This window comes from Hippopotamus amphibius, chromosome 9 (assembly GCF_030028045.1).
Source record: "Hippopotamus amphibius kiboko isolate mHipAmp2 chromosome 9, mHipAmp2.hap2, whole genome shotgun sequence".
In the NCBI taxonomy this organism is placed as follows: Eukaryota; Metazoa; Chordata; class Mammalia; order Artiodactyla; family Hippopotamidae; genus Hippopotamus; species Hippopotamus amphibius.
The window spans coordinates 33,594,514-33,615,058 of NC_080194.1; the positions used below are offsets into that span (position 1 = coordinate 33,594,514).

Genomic DNA, 20,545 nt, shown 5'->3' on the forward strand with positions numbered 1-20,545 from the left:
ATACAGGCTTGGTCTCTGCCTTCATGTTGCTCTTGTCTGTGAGGAGACTGAGACCTGAACAGACAGAATCAAGGCACTGTGCTGCAAGGCCCTTCACAAAAGTGTTGGGGAAACAGAGGCAAGAAGGGGACCATGCTGGCTAGAGAGGGGGAAGGTTGGATAGGTGGTGTTCCAGAGGGGAGAGTATCTGAGTTGTGCCTCATAGACTTGAACACACAGACAAGAGGCAGGAAAGGTCGTCTGGGTGGAAGAAGCAATGCTTTTGGGAGGAGGGGCGAGGAGCTGAATGCTCTGCTGTGTCAGGACTTTCAAATGATAGAAACTCAGTTTAAACTAGCTCATGCCAAAAAAATAAAAATAAATAGAAGCCGGAGACTGTGTTTTCAGGGAGTGCTGAATCCGGGTGCTCACGGTGGGTCCCATCCCATCTCCCAAGTCTCCCCTCTTGTGTGTTGGCTTTCTTCTGGGCCAATGGCTACCAGCAACGTACGTCCCTTCACTGAGAAGAGAGCTCCTCTTCCCCACACACCCAGCGCCATTCTCAGAATCGCCTGTCACCGGCCTCCATGGCCATCCCTGAGCCAGTCACCCACGGGGACTGAACTCATTGCCTGGCCAAGGATGGTACACGGTTCCATTACGGGTACTTGGGATGAGGCGGGCAGTAGGGTTTAGCTCCTTCCTGACTAACGAGATTGAGGCTCAGACGAGTTTCACGCAATGCAAACTGGGGAGCTGTGACCGGAAGAAGGAGGAAAGGAGGCTGGAGAGGCCCAGCGGGAGCCATGCACCACCGAGGGGCTGGAGGAGAGGAGGCATGTGGGATCAGGACACGTGGCTGGGCCCAGCCTGGCATCTGAACGTCACACTGGGGACCATGAGGAATCCTGATGCGCTGAGGCAGGAGAACTGCATGGTCAGATATGGCCCTTAGGAAGGTCACTCTGGTGATGCAGTGGAGGATGGGATGGAGCAGCTAGCCTGGAGGTGTCGGACCTACGAGGTGGCTGATGTAATCGCGCAGGTAAGTTACAGCTGATGAGTAAGAATGGAGATGAGCACAGGTCCCGGAGAGATTTACGTGATGCTGAGTTGGTTGGACCTGGGGGTACTGAGGAAGAGGGAAGAGTGTGGATTGGCTCCTGTGTTTCTGAGCAGCTGGGGGAGAGGTGGTGTCGCTCACCCAGGGAAAGCCTCCTATTTTTGGAGAAGGATGGGTGGAAACAGTGTGAGCAGAGGGGAAGAGGAGGGAAGGTGACCATGGGATTGTGTCTTTGGCCCATGATCTTTGGTGTGCTCCCCTTATCCACACGTGTTAAGCCCACTAGCTTGTTAAAGAAACAGAGACCTGAAGGAAGAACGCTAGGGGCGCAGATAGCACAGGTGGGGCTCCTAACAGCCTTCCCTAACGGCAGAGTTTAGGGCAGTACTGGGAACCTACGTGGCTTCATGACCATTTGTGACAGAGGACCTGCCACCGCCACCGGCTACAAGCTGGAGGGGCCAGGCCAGCTGAGGGATCCCTGTCTGTCCCCACGTAGCCCTCTCCAGGGCCCGGCATCGGGCCAAGGTTTGGCTGGCCGAGTCCACTCTGGGCAGCGTCCCTGGGCTCGGGGGGGGGGGGGGGGGGGGAGGGGGCGGGGAGGCAGGGGCAGGGCTGAGGCTAGGGACCGAGGATTCCATGGCTCTCACCCCGTGCCCACCCTCCCTCTGCAGACCCTGCGGGGCATGTCATTGACCTGGTAAATGACCAGCTGCCAGACATCAGCATCTCAGAGGAGGACAAGAAGAAAAACCTGGCGCTGCTGGAGGAAGCCAAGTCGGTGAGTGAGCGGTTCCTGACCCGCCGCGGGAGGAAGTCCAGGAGCAGCCCTGGAGACTCCCCGTCAGGTAGGAGGGCAGGTGGCTGCCCTGAGCCCCTCCGAGGGTCGTGGAGGGTGGGAAGGGCCCGGCCTCAGCTGCAGCGGGAGCCCTACTTCCGAGCCATGGCCCTCAACATGCCTGCCCCCAGGCGTCTAGGCCCCAGGAGGACTGAGATGCTTGGAGAGGATCCAGTGAGGAGAGGGCCTCTTGCCCCGTTTCAGAAGCTCTGAGATAGTGAAACAACTCTAGCCCAGAAAACTCTGCTTTTTGGTTTTGGGGCCTATGTGTGACCATTGTGTCTTCCTGATTTGCCAAGAAATGCTAGCCCATATGATACCCATGAACTTGACTTGGCTCCCCGGTCCCCGAACCCTGCATGGAGAGAAAGCCTCTGTGTGATGCCCACGTGCACAGACTACTGAGTCACCCTGCAGGGCTGGAGTCTGTGTGGTCTCCCACCGTCCCCAGGAGGCCTGGCTCTGTGGGCATCTCCTCTGCAAAGGTCAGGAGAGGCCGGCGTTGGGCGTCCTCTCCCTGACCTCCGGCTGTGGGCCCCGAGAAGGATCCTAGGTACTGTGGGGAAGGGAGGGTGGTCTTTGGTGTCTTTGGGGAATTTCTGGATTAGAAGAAAGGTTTTCCTGGACCCTGAAATCCTCCTGCTATCCCTTTGGCTAAAGTCACTCTTTTTCTTGATCAAAAATTTGGGGAAGCTGGATGAGTCTGAATGTCCTGAGGAGGCAAGGGACACATTTGAAATCAGGGCCATCCTGGCACGTCTAGGAGGTACAACCTTTGAAGCTGTCCCTGCCAAGCAAAGCCAGACTCTGTTTCTGGAATGTGCTTTGGGGTGAGGCCAGGCAGATGGAGGAGGGTGACCCCAGTCGCCTTCCTCCCCGCCGAATGGCCCCAGTGTCCCCTCTGTTGGGCTGTGGTAGGCGTCTCATACGGAGTCCAGATTCAGCGCCTGAACCCAACGAGGCAGACCCAGTCTCCAGGGGCAAGAAATGCCTGAAAGGATGTCTTTGCTAGGCTGAAGTCCTGAACCTTCACGAATGCTGGCCGATTTGTGTCTGTCTCCACAGCTGTTCCCCCAAACCTCAGCCCTGGAGCTTCTCCTGCGTCCTCTCAGAGCAACTCCCTCACCGTCCCCACGCTGCCCGGTGAGGTCCAGCCCCCTGGCACCGCCCGCCTTGGCTCCTCCTGTTGGGTGGCGGCTCCCTCCCTCCCCTGGCCCCCAGGACTCCCGTCTTGCAGGCTTCCCAGCCAGGACCCCCGTTTGGCCCCACCCCCGGGGGCCTGGCTGGGATGCCCCAGAGGAGGAGGATGTGCTTTCTTCCGGGGTTTTGAGCTAGTGTGGGGAGGTAGGCCCAGCCCAGGGTGAGGATGGGGGCAAGGTGGTAGGAAGGGGGCTGTGACGGGGGCCCTCGGCCCAGAGAGGACTCAGAGAGAGATCACCTCAGAGCGTATTGGCAAAGGCCTCTCTCTGGGCCACTGTTTGTGTTTTGACGGCTTCCCTTTCATTAGGCTGTGTTCAGGGCCACACGCTCAGCTCAGCCAGGGAAGGGGCAGGGTGTCGGGGAGAGCAGCCCGTCCTCGGAGCTGCAGAGCAAGCTCCGGCTCTGGCCAGGCAGCCTGGGTTCAGGTTCCAGAGCCGTGGGGCTCGGGTCACAGCCCCACACGCCTGGCTGTGTGGCCTTGACTGCCCTCTGCCCCGGCTTCCTCATGCGGTTTCTGTGGCGATTAGGCGGGGGCGCCCCACAGAGCCTGGCACGGTGAACCATACTCAACAAACACAGGCATGACTGGCTCCTGGGCCTGAGGCACCTAAAGGAGGACACTCTGGGGAGATAGATGCATTTTTGCTAAAGAGACAGCTGAGGGCCTTGGGTGCTGGGCCTCACTCACCAGGGTCTGGACCATTTTAGGACTGGATGCGTGCAGTGGCCCAGCGGCCCCTCTGCCCGGAGCACCACCACAGGTAACAGGGCCCCATTTGGGGTTTCTTTGCCAACGAGTCTCTCTTCTTACCCCTTAACACCCAAGAGGCCCTCCCTCCATGACCCAGTGGAGGCGAGGATGCTGGGTGGTGGGGGCATCGCACACCCCTGTAGGGGTCTCCTTGAGGGTGTTTCAAGAGGAGATACAGCATCTTCACGTCGCTGACTGACTCATGTTTACTTTCTCCAGCCGAAGGGGGATGAGGCCGACGTCTGTTCACCTCACCTTGGCGCGTCTGTGAGTCTGAGCGCTGCCCAGTTTGGATGATTTGAGTGTGGGAGACACAGTGTCCCAGAAACCTAGGCTGGCCCTGGGCAGCCTGCCAGCGGGTGTGCGTGAGTGGACCGTCAAGGCTGAGGAAGCTGGAAGGTTCCTCTGCCCTGTAGTGACTGGGAGTCTGAGATGGAGGGGGTGAGGAGGTGGGATTCAGTGGGGATGACCTCCATGGTGGTCCTGCCCACACACCCCCAGTCAGGCTCCTGCCATAGACCAGGGGGACCGCCGGGCCCAGCAGCGGCCAGGCAAGACTGCTGCTCCTGTCAGCTCTTGTGAAAATCGCGGGAAAGCTTCAGCCCCTAGTTGGGACTTTTCCTGGGGGCAGCTTGGAAAACCTCATCTTTGCTGATGAGTACAAGAGCCCACGCCTGCTCAAGGTGGCGTCAAGGGCAGCGTAGAATACAATCTCGTCTAGAGCTGGGTCTGGGATAGAGTCCTCTGGGAGAGTTTCAGCACACGCGCAAGACAGCCACACAAATACCCAGACAGGCTCACACGCACCTCACAAAACAGGTCTCCCTTGGGCGATGAACAGAGAGCACAGAATCTTAGACCCTCTGAACAGTAAGATATCAGCTTTGCAAGAATCACCTTATTCAGTGATCTGTAGCCTCTTTTGGATCATAGAACTCTCTGAGAAATTGTTGAAAGCTGTGGATTCTCCTCCCAGAAAATTACATACAAGACACAAACACATGTATACATATGCATATAATTTCAGGGAGTTCACAAACTTGATGGGAAATCTGAATCCCTAAGAGTTAAGGGTCTTGCCAGGAAGAGCCAGGACTAGAATCTGGGGCAACTGAGTCAAAGCCAAAACTTGTGACTGCCTGTACGCTGCCCTCCATTCCTCTGTCCTCTGCAGCTCCTAGCCCTTGGGAAGTCCTTGGCAGGTTTTGAATGGCAGGTCCCCTTGTCCTGTCTGTTTTATAAACCTCAGGCTTGTGTGTAGGTCCCCTTTCCCAGCTCAGATGTGACTGAGAAGTCCTCCCACCTAGCCCAGAGCCCTCCAACACCCACACCCCTACATACACACTCACACACGTGCTCACACTCTCACACACACGTGCGAGCCCCTTAGCAGGGTCTGTGGGGACAGAGACCCCACAGCAGACGTGAACGCGCCCTTCTCTCCAACTTGCCCCCGGGATCCCAGCTGTACCTTATCTCTTTCAGAATGTCCTCAAAGGGCTAGCTGATCGGAAGCAGAATGACCAGAGGAAAGTGTCTCAGGGCAAGCTGACTCCTCGCTCTCCCACAGTTGAGAAGTCCAAAGAAACTGCAGTAGAACAAAAGGAAAACTTCGATCCCCTCCAGCGCCCGGAGGCCGTACCCAAGGGCCCAGCTTCTGGCACAGGCAGTGGTGGGAAAATGGCCCTGAACAGCCCTCAGCCTGGCCCTGTTGAGAGCGAGCTGGGGAAGCCGCTTCTGAAGACCGCCAAGGAGGGCAACCCTCTGCCCAGAAGTCCAGCCCAGGGCTCTGGAGGGGCGGCTCCCCAAGCCCCCCAGGGGAAAAGTACAGTTGGAGAGCCCACAGGGTGCAAGGCTGGCTCCAAAGCTGAGCTGTGGCCCCCTGCGTCCCGGCCGCCCCTGCTGCGGGGGGTCTCCCGGGACAGCGGCCCCGAAGAACCCGGCCCCCGGCTGCAGAAAGTGCTTGCCAAGCTGCCGCTGGCAGAGGAAGAGAAGCGCTTTACAGGCAAAGCTGGCAGCAAGCTGGCCAAGGCGCCTGGACTCAAAGACTTTCAGATACAAGTGCAGCCTGTGCGGATGCAGAAACTGACCAAGCTCCGCGAGGTGGGTCCCGGGGGGCCTGATGGGCAGGGGGTGCATCAAGGTTCCCACCCTGGGCTGAGGACCCCCGGGCTGGGCTGAGCTGGGCCCTGGGGCCGGGCAGCTGTGGCCCAGACGTCAGCCTTGTGGAGCCCTAAACTTCCCCATCCTAATAACCAGGCCCCCTGGGCAGCATGTTCTTTATAAATACCATCTTTGGGTGCTATTCTCCTGCTCACTCGGGTGAGGGCAGCTGGGGCGTAGCTGCCACACAAAGCCACATTTCAAGGGGAAGGTGGGTGTATGGAGGGGCACACGGGCCCTGAGTCCTGGGTTGTGTTTTCCCCACCAGCCGGCGCTGGTGGCTCATGAACAAGAGAAGCCTTTGATGGAGAACCTTGTCACGCCTGGGTCGGGGAAGGATGGAGTGGCTTTTCCCTCTGTCATGCCCCTGAGCTTTCCTTCCTGATGCCTGTTAACAAGGGGCCTCAGATCCATCCAAACACGCCCATGAGGGGCTGCTCCCTCTGTGGTACATTTTCTTCCAAACATCCATGAGGTCCCTTTCACTGGCCATCAGACCAGGCACCGCTGTCTCTCATGGGGCTACCGCCCTGTTCAGGGAATGACTGGGGGGCATCCAGGGATGTAGGGGAGAGCGCCCAGGGTGTGAGGAAGAGAAGAGGTTCACAGGACAAAGACATCCTTACCCAAGCCCCACTTCCCCACAGGGCCACCGCAGGCCGCAGCAGCCAGGACTCCACAGGGTGGGGCCTGGGGCCCCCACAGCTGGAGTCGGGCGAGGCCCTCCTGGCTCCCCTACAGAGGGGGCGTGGCACAGGGAAGGCAAAGGGGCACTTGACAGCAGTCAAGAGCAAGTGCGGGGGCAGGGGGGCGGGGTCTGCACCGCAGGAACGCATGCCAGTGCTGGCTGCTGTCCTGCTCAGAAACCTTCCGGCATTGGAGGCTCCTGAGGAGCTGGGGCCTGGCTGCCAAGGTTTATAACATTACACACAGAAAAGCCCACCGGCCAGAAAGCCCTCGATAACTAGCAGGTCAGCACAGGCTGGAAGGGCTGCCCCTGGTGGGCCGCAGCCCCAGACTCTGGGGAAGGTGACACGGAGGGGGCCAGCCGTCAGGCATTTACCTTCACGGGCCTCTGGGCAGCAGAGGCCAGGTCCAGGCCACAGCCCCCGCCCCCAGGCCCCTGCAAGTTTCTCTCTGCAGCAAAGAATGCCACGAGAACCTGGAGGCCCCATCCCACTAACCACTGCCCTGCATCTGACCGCGTCCCCAGCCCCCCACCTCCACCCCCAGCCAGGGTGCTGATCGCTGCTTGGCTGTGGGCCTTTGGTTAAGGAAACAGGTAAAGGGCCCTGGCCCGTGACTTCCATTTGGGCCAGAGCTCCCTCTGCTGGCCCCTTCCTCTCCTTCATTCAGGAGGGAAACCACCCAAGAGGCCTTTGCTACAGGGACACTGAAAATTCCCTTAGAAGCACAAGTCACAGGGCCAAGGAGCTTCTGTCTGGCTTTTCCACGTGGGGGTGCTGGTCTTGGACTTGGAACAGCTGTGAGCCTACCTGTGCCACATACCTGGAGTCAGCATCCCCACCTCTCCCAGCTCTGCTGGCCGAGGGCCCAGGCAGCGGTGGCTGCTGGCCTGCTGTCTTGGGACGTCCATCTGCAGACCTCATTTGTCAAGAGAGCTGACAACTCAAGAGGTGCCACAGGCCACTGAGGTACTGGGAGCAGGGGCACTCACAAGTCCTGGAAGTGCGTACTCACTGACCAGAACCACGAGGCAGGAAGCTCCAGCCAGCTCAGAGAACAGCCATGAGATCACAAAGATTGTTTCCATCTTTGGCAGCTCCGTACACACCCAGGGGACCCTCCTATCCCCAGAGCCCTGCGCTCTGTTTCTGTTTGTCCTCCAACACTCAGCTCCCTCGCCTGAGGCTCACAGGCTTATTTAAAAAGCCAGCCTTGCCAAGGACGATTCCTGACCCAAAGTACGGGGTGCTGATGGTGGGGTTTCCTGCAGCTTTATGGGTTGGGAGAGGAGCGGTTTCCCTGGTGCCCCTCAGAGGTCGTGACTGTCCACACCCCGTGAGACCGAGTGGTCACAGAGCCATAGAACCAAGGGAAGAGCAGCCTGAGGTCACCATCTGACACGTTGTCTTTCTTTTCCTAAAAAGGAGCACATCCTGATAAGGAATCAGAACTTAGTGGGGCTCAAGCTTCCAGACCTTAGTGAAGCGGCTGAGCAGGAAAAAGGTAGGTGGGGTGGGGCGATGCTCTCCTCAGGCCGGGGCTGAGTGCATTTTCTCCAGATCAAAGAAGGTGAACGTGTAAACACTGCACTTCCTGTCAGGGCCTTTGTCCGTCCCAGTGGCGCGTGTGGGCCGGACACAGAGCAGGCCCTCAGTAAATATTTGCAGATGGATGAATGAGTGAATCAGATGGTGTTTCCTGCCCACTCAGAGAACCTCTAAACTTGTCTCCTTCTAACCAGCCCCCCTTCCAGACCCCGCCAGCACTCCCTGAGTCTTGTTAGCACCTAGTGGGTCTGGAAGGGTAACCCACGCCTGAACTTTTAATGCTTCCTTTTCCTTTTCCTCTCACACCCAGGAAGCTACCCAAATAGAACAGTTCCTCTTTTTGAGACATCACAGTCATCCCTTGCTTTCTAATCTGCTGTCACCACAAAGTCCAGACCCCAGCCCTTCCCTCCTGGTGAGGGCAAGGCCCCACCTACCCACTTGCCAGCCTCGTCTTCAGAAAGTAAGACTTGGGGTCTCTTGCCCCCATCTCCTGACTCCCCTCTCCTGATGGTTCACACTACCCGTGGTCACTCTCAGCACAGGAGCTTCTGCTTAACGACTGTCGTGTGGCCGTGTCCAGGGTGCCACCAACCACGTTGGAAGCCCCTGGTCTGAAATATAGTAGCTAACACCTACCTAGTCAACATTGACAAGAAGATTCCCAGAAGTAAACTATCCAATAATTTTTCAAAGTACTAATTAAAAAAATTAATCATCTTTAGTTGAAATCTTTGGAAAAAATATGGTATACGTCTCTACTTTTAATTTCTAACTTATTCATTAAAGCAGATTTAAAACCCTAGGAAAAGATTCACCTGAAAATTTCAGCCACAACCCCATATATTCTGAAAAAGCAACAATTTTTATTCTTTCCTGTATTTATCCTTATTTATAATTTTTTCACAATTGATTCAGTGGTGTAGATGGAACTTCCTGTTTCTACTCTTAAAATACTAGATTCACAACTAATTCCATTAGAGTTTGACGTGGCCTCATATTTATCGTTTAATGGGTGCAGAGTTTCCTTTTGTATTGCTGTGTCTATTGTTGGGCATTTCAGATGTTTATAGTTCTATTAACTATGATTAACAACCCCAATATAAACAACTTTGTACTTGTAGGTTTTTTTTCTTTTTTCCGCTAAGTTCCTCCTTTGGGATCATTTCTCAGGCTTGAGAGTCACTGGGTCAAAGTGTAGGAATATTTGCATTTACCAAATTGCCTCCCATGGGCGATGCTCCCTGTGGATGGAGTGAGGGGGCTTCTCCCTAAACACTGCCTGCACTAGACTTTGCTTTGCTTTTGCTTCTTATTGGCCAGGATATAATGAGAACAAGATGATCCCAAATAATAGCAATTACAATATGTTATTAGCAGTATTAGTGTGAAATGTCACTTTATTATTACTTCAGTTAATTTGCCCAAACTTAAAATTTTAGAATATTTTTTTCTTATTGGGTGAATTAACTATTCATTTCTTTGCTTGTGTGTCCATTTGGGTCTTGGGAGTTTTATTGGTAATGCATGTAGATGTTATAGATAGTAACCCTTCTTTGGCTGTATTTTTCTCAATAATTTTGTTTTTGTTTTTGTTTTTGCTTTTGAACAAATTTTGTATATATTATTTTAGAGATTGTAAAGTTTTTTTTTTTATTTTGTTTATTTTTTGGCACTGTTAGGTCTTTGGTTGCTGCACACAGGCTTTCTCCAGTTGTGGTGAGCAGAGGCTACTCTTCATTGCAGTGCGCAGGCTTCTCATCCTGGTGGCTTCTCTTCTTGCAGAGCACGGGCTCTAGGCACGTGGGCTTCAGTAGTTGTGGCACATGGGCTCAATAGTTGTGGCTTACGGGCTCTAGAGCGCAGGTTGGGCAGTTACGGCGCACAGGCTTAGTTGCTCCACGGCACGTGGGATCTTCCTGGACCAGGGATCAAACCTGTGTCCCCTGCGTTGGCAGATGGATTCTTAACCACTGCGCCACCAGGGAAGTCCCGAGATCATAAAGTTTTTATACAGTAATTTTGCCTATCTTTTCCTTTGAGAAGTCTCCTATTATTTAAATCATTATAAAAATATTACTTCTTAATTGGAATAGCAAATTTATTTTCTAGTAGTTTATCTACAGTTTGATTTATCTATATTTATTTTGCTAATACCTCTGAAATTTGTTTTAAGATATAGTTATTTGAAGATTTAAGATTATGTCAATAATATTTTAATAGTGTTTTTATTTCTCATTACATTGTGGCTTAGATAATCATACACGGCATCCTTTTTTTATGTATACCAAAGACTGGTTCTGCGCACTTGATTCTGTTTTATTCTGATCAGTACTGTACCATTTTAATTACTGCTGCCTTATAATATGTTCTAGTGTACAGTGGGTTACTTCTCCCCCATTGCTTTTCTTTTTCAGAGTATTCATTACATTCTAGGTACAAAGGTTCAGTGCAAATTAATAGAAAGAGCAACTGGTCAAGAATTCAGGTGATTGGAGTTCATGGCCAGACACCACTAAACAGTGTCTGGTGTTTTTAAATATGTTCCTCAGCCCCTGTGGGCCTCTGTTCCCTGTTGGACTAGGTGACTTCAGAAGGCTCTTAACTCTAACCTACGATTTATGGATTCCAGGTCTTTGTGAGTTTTGCCTCTCACCTACCTATTCTCTAAGTGAAATTTATGTCATGTTATACAACATTTTAATTGTGATTGCTCTAAGGCTACACACTGGATTCAGAACTGTCCTAGTTTTGTTTGTCTTACAGTTCATAGATTTTTCAGTTATTTAGTTTGCAAACATTTAGTTCTCATTCAGGCATGTGCCTTGTCCCTCTACTAATTTAAGTATTCCTTTCTTTTTCCTCTAGTAGATTGAAGGATTTTTGTATAGCTCTTTCATATCTCTTATTAAGACAAATTCTACATGCTTTATGTTTTTGCTTATTTGTGAAGAAGGCTCTTTTTTCATTAGATTTTTCTACCTGATAATTAGTGTCATGGATGAATGCTGCTTGGTATTATACGTGTTTCTTGTATAATAAATATTACTATTAACAAATGGTAGTGATTACTCTTCCATTAACTAGCATAACTATTATAACTACAGTGATTACTGTGCACCAGGAACCATGCTAAGCATTTGAAAACATTTCGCTTAGTGCTTTCAACAACGCTGAGGTTGTTCTTATATTATACCCATTTTGCAAATGAGGAAATTGACTCAGGGAGATTAAGTTCACATGGTTATTAATTGCTAAAGCCAGGACTGGAACCCAGATGTGTCTAAATCTAAAGGTTCTTGACCATTTTGCAAAATACTCTTTTTTTTCACATTCACAATCTGTTATTTTGTCAGATTCACTATTTGTCTTAGTTGTGTGCTTGTGCATGTGCGTGTGTGTTTCTCTTGTACATCCGTATATGTTTTATTACTTTTGCAACATTCTCTAGTGTGATAACAGCGATAAGAACTCTTGCCTTTTTTCTGTTTTTAATTGAATTGTTTTTTATGTTTTTCTTTCAAGGACCATGTTGTACCTAATTATTAAACAGATGCACTATTTTAACTTCTTATTATTATTTCACATTTACATTATCACTGAATAGAAAAACATATAATATGTAGAAAGATAAAATATATCAAATATAAAATATATTACTTTATATTTTTATTTTTCATTATTTTAAGAAAATATTCTTCTCTTCCGAATTTTAAGATTCTTGTTGAATTTTATCAATTGTTGAATTTTATCAATCTTCTTGAATTTTTTCAATTCATTGGGAGAATCATACAAATTATATCATTTAATACATTAATTAATAATTTTCCATATATAGAGGTAAACCTTTATGGTCCTGCAATAAAACACATGTGGTTATGGTGTACTTTCTTTTATACTTACTACCAAATGTTCTATGTAGGTATCTCTTTTAAAGTATTCTGCAACCTTCCTGCTTTAGTTAAGATAAAATCTAAGTTGCTGTGACGTGAGGCCCCAAAGTATGCTAACCTATAGGAGAGAGAAGATTGTTTCACACTCAAGTAACAATTCTAAGCTGAGCTGTGAGGTTACAGGGGCCTCTGCTCCATGTGATCATTCAGAGACCCTGGTTTCTTCTCTGTTGACATTTTGCCATCCCCTGAGGTATTACACTTGTCTACATGGTTGAAGCTGGATCATGGGCAGATCTGTGTTCCAGTTTGTGGGAAAGGGAAAGAATGGAAGTCCAGAGCAAGCTTTTTTTTTTTTTTTTTTAATAAGTAAAGTGGGAGTTGCACACCTCTTTTTAGCTCCCAGTCATTGGTGATGATGTGGCACGGTCATACCTAGCAGCAAGGGATGCTGGGGAATGTTGTCACTAGCTGGGCTGCTGGCCTTATGTGGATTAAACACCATTCACATGGAAGCAGAGGAAGGCAGATTTTGGTGGATGACTATTTGCTTTTGCCACGTGGTCTTTTTTACATAACAATATTAGAAAGTTTCTCACTTAATGCATATGGAACTTTTAGTTTTTTAATAAAATTGAATACTGCTTTTTAGTATTCTGGGGTATGAGGAACTATATAAATTGTTTGACCCATCTTTTATTGATTCCTGTTTAGGTTGTTTGTATTCTTTCTCTACTATAAACAATGTTATAATGAACATTCTCCATGATGTATCTTTATAGAAATACATGAGTTTTCTTCCATGGGATAGTATCTTAGAAGTAGAATTGCTTGATCAAAAGGTATTTATATTTAAATATATATGCATACTGCCAAATTAACTTACAAAAAATTATATCAATGTAGACATCCACTACCTATAGCAACACCTCACTGTCTAATACCAACAGGGAACAAGATGGATCTTAGAAATAAAATTACCGGGTAAATAAATGAGTTTGATTCCTATACAACACTAAATTTTAAAAAACTAACCATGGAAGGTGTTCAATAAATGCACCCTTCCTCCCACTTTTCTCTCATTTCTAGAATCTGAGTGGTTAAGAGCTCAAGCTTCCCCACTTACCAGCTGCATAGCCTTGGGCAAGTTTCTTATTCTCTAGATGCCTTAGTTTGCTCATTTATAAAGTGGGGTAATAATAGTACCCACTTCACTGAGCTGATATAATGTTTTTATGTGGTACTGGTCTTTATTCCAGCAGGAACCTGACGTACATTTTAATTCCTATCATCGAGGTTGTAGAATTCTTTCTTGCCAGCTAAGTGGGATATGGTACTCTGTGCTCCACAATGTGTGGGGCAGTCTGGAGATGTGGCGGGCAACCACATGTGTTTGATCAGCAGAGTTGTGACTCCTTTTCCTACATTCTGAGAGCTCCATCAAAGAGCCTCATCCCTGCCTGTACTTGGGACCAAGGTATTGCAAACCCTCCCTGGGAGCTGGAGAGGCTGGCCCTTTTAACAGGTTCTAAATATAATAGTGCACATGAGTTCCCTGGGGAAAACTAGAATCCCCTGATGATTGTTGGCTGTTCCTTTGGGGGTTGGGGAGATCTAGAACATTCTGGAGTCTTAAGAACTTTGGCTCTCCTTCAGTTTCTGAAGACTGGGAGGCTCTCTTCCCTGTTGCATCTGGTCTTTCCAACAAGCCAACTAATTCTCTTCACAGGGACCATTTGAAGGACGTTTGGGTCCTGATCATTTGCCAGTCATTTCAAGCCAAAAATGTGAGGCTGACTGTGGACCAGTTTCTGGGCTGCATGCTGGGGGTGCAGAGGTGAAAGAGGCTCAGGCCCTGCCGTCAAGGAGAGGCCCTGGTCCCTGCCATCATCACCAGTCCCCTTGGCTCCCTCAACAACCTCCTATCCCATCTGCTTGCACTCCCTACCTCCTCACCCAGTTCAATCCACTGTCCACACACAGCCAGAGGAATCTCTGAAATGCAACTCTGGTTCAGCATCTTCAGAGGCTTCATTCTACTCTCAGGATGAACACCATAACCCTTAGTAGAGCTTACGAGGCCCTGTGTGGTCAACCCTGCTCACCTCCCCAGCATCTTCTAGGACCACTCTCCTCCCTCTCAATGTCTTGGCCTTCCTTCGGCAACTCATTCCTCCTCCTTCTTAGGCTTGGGACATGCTGTGCCCTCTCCCTGGAATGTTCCTCCTCTCTTCCTCTTTGGCTAATGAACTCCCATTTAGTCTCTAGGTATCTGCTCGAATGTCACTTTTCTAGGGAAGATTTTTCCAGCACCTCCAGATGCTTCTCCCTTATAAAATCTATCACAGCATGAAAATTAACATTTGGGTATTTCTCTAATTAATCTGTCCTGCCGGGTAACTTTCAGAGGACAATGACACAACTGTTTGCTCAGCATTATACGCCTAGTTCCATGCTCATTGCCTGGAGCATGTTCAATAAATATTGAATAAATGAAAGCTCACCCTCACCTTGTAAGAGAGGAAATCAAGGGTAGACAACGTCACTACAGTACATTGTGTTAAGCCTTCAAGACCATAAAGTTCCTAGGAATACAGAGGAAGAAGCAGCCAGCTCACTAGGGGTGAGTGAGTCAGGGCAAGATTCCTGGAGCAGCAGGTTTGAGCTGAGGAAGAGGGCATCCCAGGCAGAGAGAACAGCAGGAGCAAAGGCATGCAGGCATCTTCTAGCATTTGGCATGTTCCAGGAACAGAAGGAATCCCATGTGAACCAAGTGTGAGCCAAGTGTCCCAAAGAGATGGGCTGCAAAGGTGGAGTGGGGGTGGGAATCAGAGAAGATAATGCTTTGAGGTCCAATGAATAAGTCTGACTTTCCTTTCGCACCCCTTGCAAAGCCAGAGAAACCTGTAGGTAAGAAAGCATGAGGATGAAAACTGAGCTTGAGAATAATCCTTCTGGACAGATTATGAAAGCCGAGGCTAGAGGTGGGGAGACTAGGTAAGAGGGTATGAATAGAAACAGCCTGGTGAGAGGTGATGGGACTGTGGACTGAGATGGACAGGAGCAAACTTGGGGAGGATAGGTTTGAGACCATTTGGAGGTCAGCTTGGCAGGACTTCGTGAGAAGATGGGGTGGAGAGGGAGACCAGAAAGACCAACAGGTGTGTATCTGCGTAGCCAACAGACTGATGGTGCTATTAATTGGGGTGGGGAGCACAGGAGAAGGAGCTCCTTTGAGGAGAAAGACAACAAGTTTGGTTTTGGACATCTGAATGCTTGTGGGGAGCAGCTTGAATGCCACAGTCTAACAGAACTGGCTTTGCATCCTGGCTCTACCAGTATCTAGCTGGATCCTGGGGAATCTACTTAACTTTGCTGAGCTTCAGTTTCCTAGTTTGCAGCGTCTCCAGAAAATGAGCTTAGCAATATTTGTTCTGCAAGGCTATTCTAAGGTATTAGAAAGTGCATCTAACACAAGTTGATGTTTGATAAATGGTGGCTGTTGAAGTGCTTTTTATTATCCTGATCCAGGGGTAATGTCTAGGAAGTGCTTGGATAACTGGACCTGGCTATTGGGAGAGGTGTGATCTGAGGCAGTCCTTCCAGATATCCCAGTCTGGGCTCAGAGTTCTCAGGTTTCAAGCACGGAAAAGGCCTCCCTGAGAAAATAGATCAGAAGAAAGTTGATCCCCAGGTCAAGTAGCTTTGACCTTTTCGGGGGGGTCATCCTGGGCCTCCAAACATTTTTAACCAGAAGCCCCCAAAGTTACTTTTCCAAGTCCTGCAGATTTCCAGAAACAAATGCTTTCACTGGAATGAACTAGTATAGGCATATATTTTTTAAATAATTTTATTGTTTTTATTAAAAATAGCTCATGTCCATTATCAAAAAATTCAACTAATAGCGAAAAATACAAGAAGAAAGTAAAAATTGCTTACATCAAATATCACTTTTCCCATAAATAGTGGAGTGAGGGAGATTACAGATTGCTCGATATACTTTTTTTTTAATAAAGACTATTAAAATTTAATTGAACTTCAATTAAAGTGAAGTGAAACTGTAGGGCTTGCTGAATTTTGGTAATTGTTTCCTCAAAAAAAAAAAGATTTAAAGTTTGTAAAAGTTTTAAAATATTATGAAGTACATTATGGGTTTGCAGTCATTGAAGTTCTTTTTTATATTACATATTTCTTTTTTCAATTTTTAAAAATTTTTGATTGGAATATAGTTGATATACAATGTTGTGTTTGTTGCAGGTGTACAGCAAAGTGAATCAGTTATACATACATATACATTCATTCTTTTTTAGATTCTTTTCCCATATAAGGAGAGTGTTGAGCAGAGTTCCATGTGTATATTACATATTTCAAGTTTAGATTATTGCAGGGAAACATGAGAATGGCAGTATTTCTTCCCACTTTCATATCTCTTTCTAACCTTTCCATCTCCATCTATACAAATGATAACATATTCTTTTTATACTCTTAAGGTTGTAACATTTACATTCCATTCTGTAACCGTAATTTCCATAGTTGTTTAGCCTTAAACTTATATGTAAAAGAATTTAATGCTCACCACCAATCCCTTTACTGTGCCTCACCATTCCCAAGTTTACGGTTTTAATTCATGTCTTGTTTAGCTGGATTTCATCATCATCCAGTAGTTTTCCTAGAAGGGCTTAGAGGTGCCTGTTCCTTGAATTCTGGCATGTTTGAAAACATTCTCATTCTTGAAGGGCAGTTTAGATGGTTATAAATTCTGGATCACTCTTTTCCTCAGAGTTTTGTAGATGCTACACTGTATTCAGTGTTGTAGATAAGTCTGAGACCAGCTTATTTCCAGCACCGCTCAACCCTCACCTTTCCAAACTGTATGTGACTTATTCTTTCAAATGAGGGTAGTTGAAGAAACATTTTTATATTCATGTATATGAGCGTGAGTCAAAAATTATCCGCACTACAGTTATATGAAAACTTCTGTAAATTCTACAGCCAGAGTGTGGATAATTTTTGGCTCACCTTATAGATATAGATCTATGTAATATATATATATACATAGAAAGAGTAAGATTATATATATGTATGTATGTATGTCTTTTTTGTTCTCAATGTGGTGTGCTTTTTCAATCTACAAGTTCAGCTTTTCTCTCAATGGAGGAAATTTTTTTCTTCTCTTACATCTTTGAATATGTTCTTTGTTCCTTTTGTTTTTTCACTACTTCAGAGCCACCATAATCTGTAAATTTCTCATCAGTGTCTCCACCGTAGGTCCATTATTTTGCCTCTCAATACTTTAATTTTTCTTTCCTTCTTTACTTCCTTGTGCTCATCTCACTCTCCCCCACTAATTCAGCTTGAGGTTATATCTGCTTTATTCTTTCACATTTCCATCATATTGGTTAGTTCTATATTTTTAGAATTTTTTGCTTCTTTTTGTTATTTTGGTCTTCAGTTTATTTCCTTAAATTGTAATCTTCCATTTTGTGCGATCCTCTCATCTCACCTCTGATTCCTATTTTCATTTTTTTCAGATTCTAATTTCTCCTAGAGTCAAAACATTTGTGGTATACATTTTGCACAAAAATGCATTTTTGATGTGTTTCTTGCATGTATGTGTCCATCCTGACATCTGTCTCCTGCATGTTTCCTTTCTTCTTTCCTTTATACCTTCCTCCCCTCTTTCCTTCCTCTTTTGACTGTACTATTTTTGTGTAGTTGCCATGCCATTTGTTTTCATTTAATTTCTTTTTGATATGGGCATTTTTACCTGGATTTTCTCTTGACCTAGATATATTGTGTAGGTCAATTTTCACTGACTTTTTCCTACCCTTTCTGAGGTCTCTGTCCTCCTGGCTGCGCTTAGTTGAGGACTGGGTATTTTGTATCTGCCTTGTCACTGCTTGGGTGGTGGGGAAAGGGGAAGTTCAGATGGAGCTGTGGGTAGTGGTAGTTGTGGGTTGGTTTCTGCTCTTTTTCTATAACTTTGTTCATAGTCTAATACTTGAATTTATTACACAGAATTGAGGGCATAAGTTATTCCCTTGGGTGGGCAGCAGTGGGGCATGGATTATTTCACCAGTTCAGGGTAGAATTATAGGGACAATCTGCCTGGGTGTTTATTTCCCTCACTTGACCCAACTATTCCTAGCAGCCAGATAAAGGAAAGGAAAATATAGACAAAATCCAAGGAGTTTGGCCACTCTATTTCTCAGAAGTGTAGGATGGGGGTGCGGGGCTGTGACAGCTTCAGTTGGGACTTTCCATGTGTCTCCTGCTACTCACTCCATCAGAAGGGATTGTTTTATTTATTTTCTCTTTTATCTTCCTTTCTGGTAAATCCCTCTATATTGTTTGAGATCATCAGCTCTGGTGGAATACTATGCTATCATTCTGCTTTTCCTCTCCCCTCCTTCTCCATACGAAAAGCAAATAGCATCACAGGCCGTTTTTGTCTTGTTGGAATGTTGTTATGGTGGGATGGAGATCCTTCTACTCTAAAGAAACTTTCTGAATTGCCTCTGTAGCTGCCTGCCCACCCCTTGGTCCAGTTCTCTTCTGGCTCCGTAGTCACAAAAGTGACTACAAAAATTTATCACAACTTTTCCTCTCACATCTTCCTCTTAATACTGATTCTTTGAGGGAGGAAGAAAGGGTTATCAAGGATGGGAGCTCTACATTTATTTCTAGTAAGTTGTGTTTTTCTCTGGCCATTATTTTTAAAGATCATTGCCTTTTCCTATACTTGAGAGTTGCCAACCTATTTTTAGTTGACTCTAAATTTTGTTGTTGTTGTTGTTGTTAATTTGGTTGAGATCAGGAGGGTGCTGGGTTCTGGGATCCACTAGTTCTGGGATCAGTCTTAAGACAGCCACATTAGCAGGGCTAGAAGCCCTATGTAGGGACTTCTGTTGTGGTCCAGTGGTTAAGAATCTGCCTTCCAATGCAGGGGATGCAGGTTCGATCCCAGGTTGGGAAACTAAGATCCCACATGCCATGGGGCAACTAAGCCCGCACTGCAACTAGAGAGCCCACATGCCACAACTACAGAGCCCATGCGCTCTGGAACCCCTCACCCACAACTAGAGAGAGGCCTGTGTGTCACAAGGAAGAGCCCGCACATTGCACCATAAGATCCTGCATGCTGCAAATAAGACCTGACGCAGTCAAAATTAATTCATTAATTTTTTAAAACCCTAGTAAGTTCTATTTTAAAAAAAAAAAGAAGAAGAAGCCCTAACTAGTTCTCTTTTTTGGGTGGTAGGTTTCTACCTAGAGGACTTTTCTAGGCAAAAGCTCCTCATGTGACTTCCCTGTGATTATTAGACCTCGTATGGTTCTGTCAATCATATGGATTTCTCAGGAACCCACTGCTTCATTATCTCTCTGCTGGGTGCAGTGGGGATACATAAAGGGAGAGTGAGACCAGAGGCACCACAAGGCTTGTCATCTGTCACATGGAAATGTCAGAGAGCAGTAAGTGCCAGGACAGAACCCAAGAGGTGACAGGTAACTAAGAGAACTAGCTACTTGATATGAGTCAAATCTCATATCCAAAGGAAGATCGCTGACTGCTCTGAATCTGACTCTGACTCTGACAGATGGTCCTCTGGATTTTGCTGGATGCCTTGAGTACAGGAAACTCATGGACACCATTCAGTTATTGAAAAGCTCAAAGTGTTTAAACATTCTTTACCTGAAGCCAAACTTTACCTCCTCTTCTCTCTGTGTGGTCTCCCTTGGCGAGGCTTCTGATTCATGTGACTCCCAATCTTAGCTCCATTTAGATGGTTACTACAACCTTGCCCATAGTCCTGATCTCTCGCCTGGACGACAGTTCTGGAAATCTGCTGGGTCAAAACCCATGAAAGATGGTGAAACATGGATAACTATAAAGCTCAGTGTGCAAATGGGAAGTAAGCATTGTATGAGAAGAAGATCCCTGATATGGCTCAAGTCAGAGAGATTTGAGGCTTTTAATCCTAAATGTGCTGTGAGCTCATAGTAAGGCACAGCAACTCTGTGCTAAATGAATAACTAATGTCAACGCCAAGGGCATTTGCCACTGTGCTCCAGAGCTAAGAGCTTGATAGAGCACATCTGGGCCTCTGGGACAGCAGCAACCAGAACGTGTGCACGCAGGGGACAGTATCTAGAGGCCACAATGAACAGTTGGGAAAATGGGGCTGGAGAAGGGAGGCTTTGGAGAAATACAAGAGCTGTCTTCAAACAGAAGAATTCGTGGGAAAGAGAATACTTGGTTTGTTCTTTGTGCCTTCAGAGCACAGACCCAGGATAGGTTTAGGAGATTTAAAAAAAAAAAAAAAAGGCTGTTTACTGGTTCCATTGACTAGGAGGCATTTTTTCTGAGATCTATAAAAGATCTAATGACCTTAGCTTTACTCTGGAAAAACCCTGTTTCTACTC

At 47.3% G+C, this 20,545-nt stretch overlaps 1 protein-coding gene across 7 annotated transcripts in view; it reads left to right on the forward strand.

The window, feature by feature from the left end:
• Positions 1-20,545, forward strand: part of IRAG1 (inositol 1,4,5-triphosphate receptor associated 1) — a 120,843-nt gene that overhangs the window by 61,399 nt on the left and 38,899 nt on the right. For 6 of the 7 annotated variants that reach the window (XM_057750589.1, XM_057750591.1, XM_057750590.1 and 3 more), the window contains exons 5-10: positions 1,717-1,890; positions 2,946-3,023; positions 3,789-3,841; positions 4,051-4,098; positions 5,317-5,934; positions 8,106-8,184. In XM_057750589.1, coding sequence (XP_057606572.1) covers positions 1,717-1,890; positions 2,946-3,023; positions 3,789-3,841; positions 4,051-4,098; positions 5,317-5,934; positions 8,106-8,184 — 1,050 coding nt within the window. Of the gene's footprint in view, positions 1-1,716; positions 1,891-2,945; positions 3,024-3,788; positions 3,842-4,050; positions 4,099-5,316; positions 5,935-8,105; positions 8,185-20,545 lie in introns of those variants that run through there. The other variant, XM_057750595.1, reaches the window with a different exon arrangement.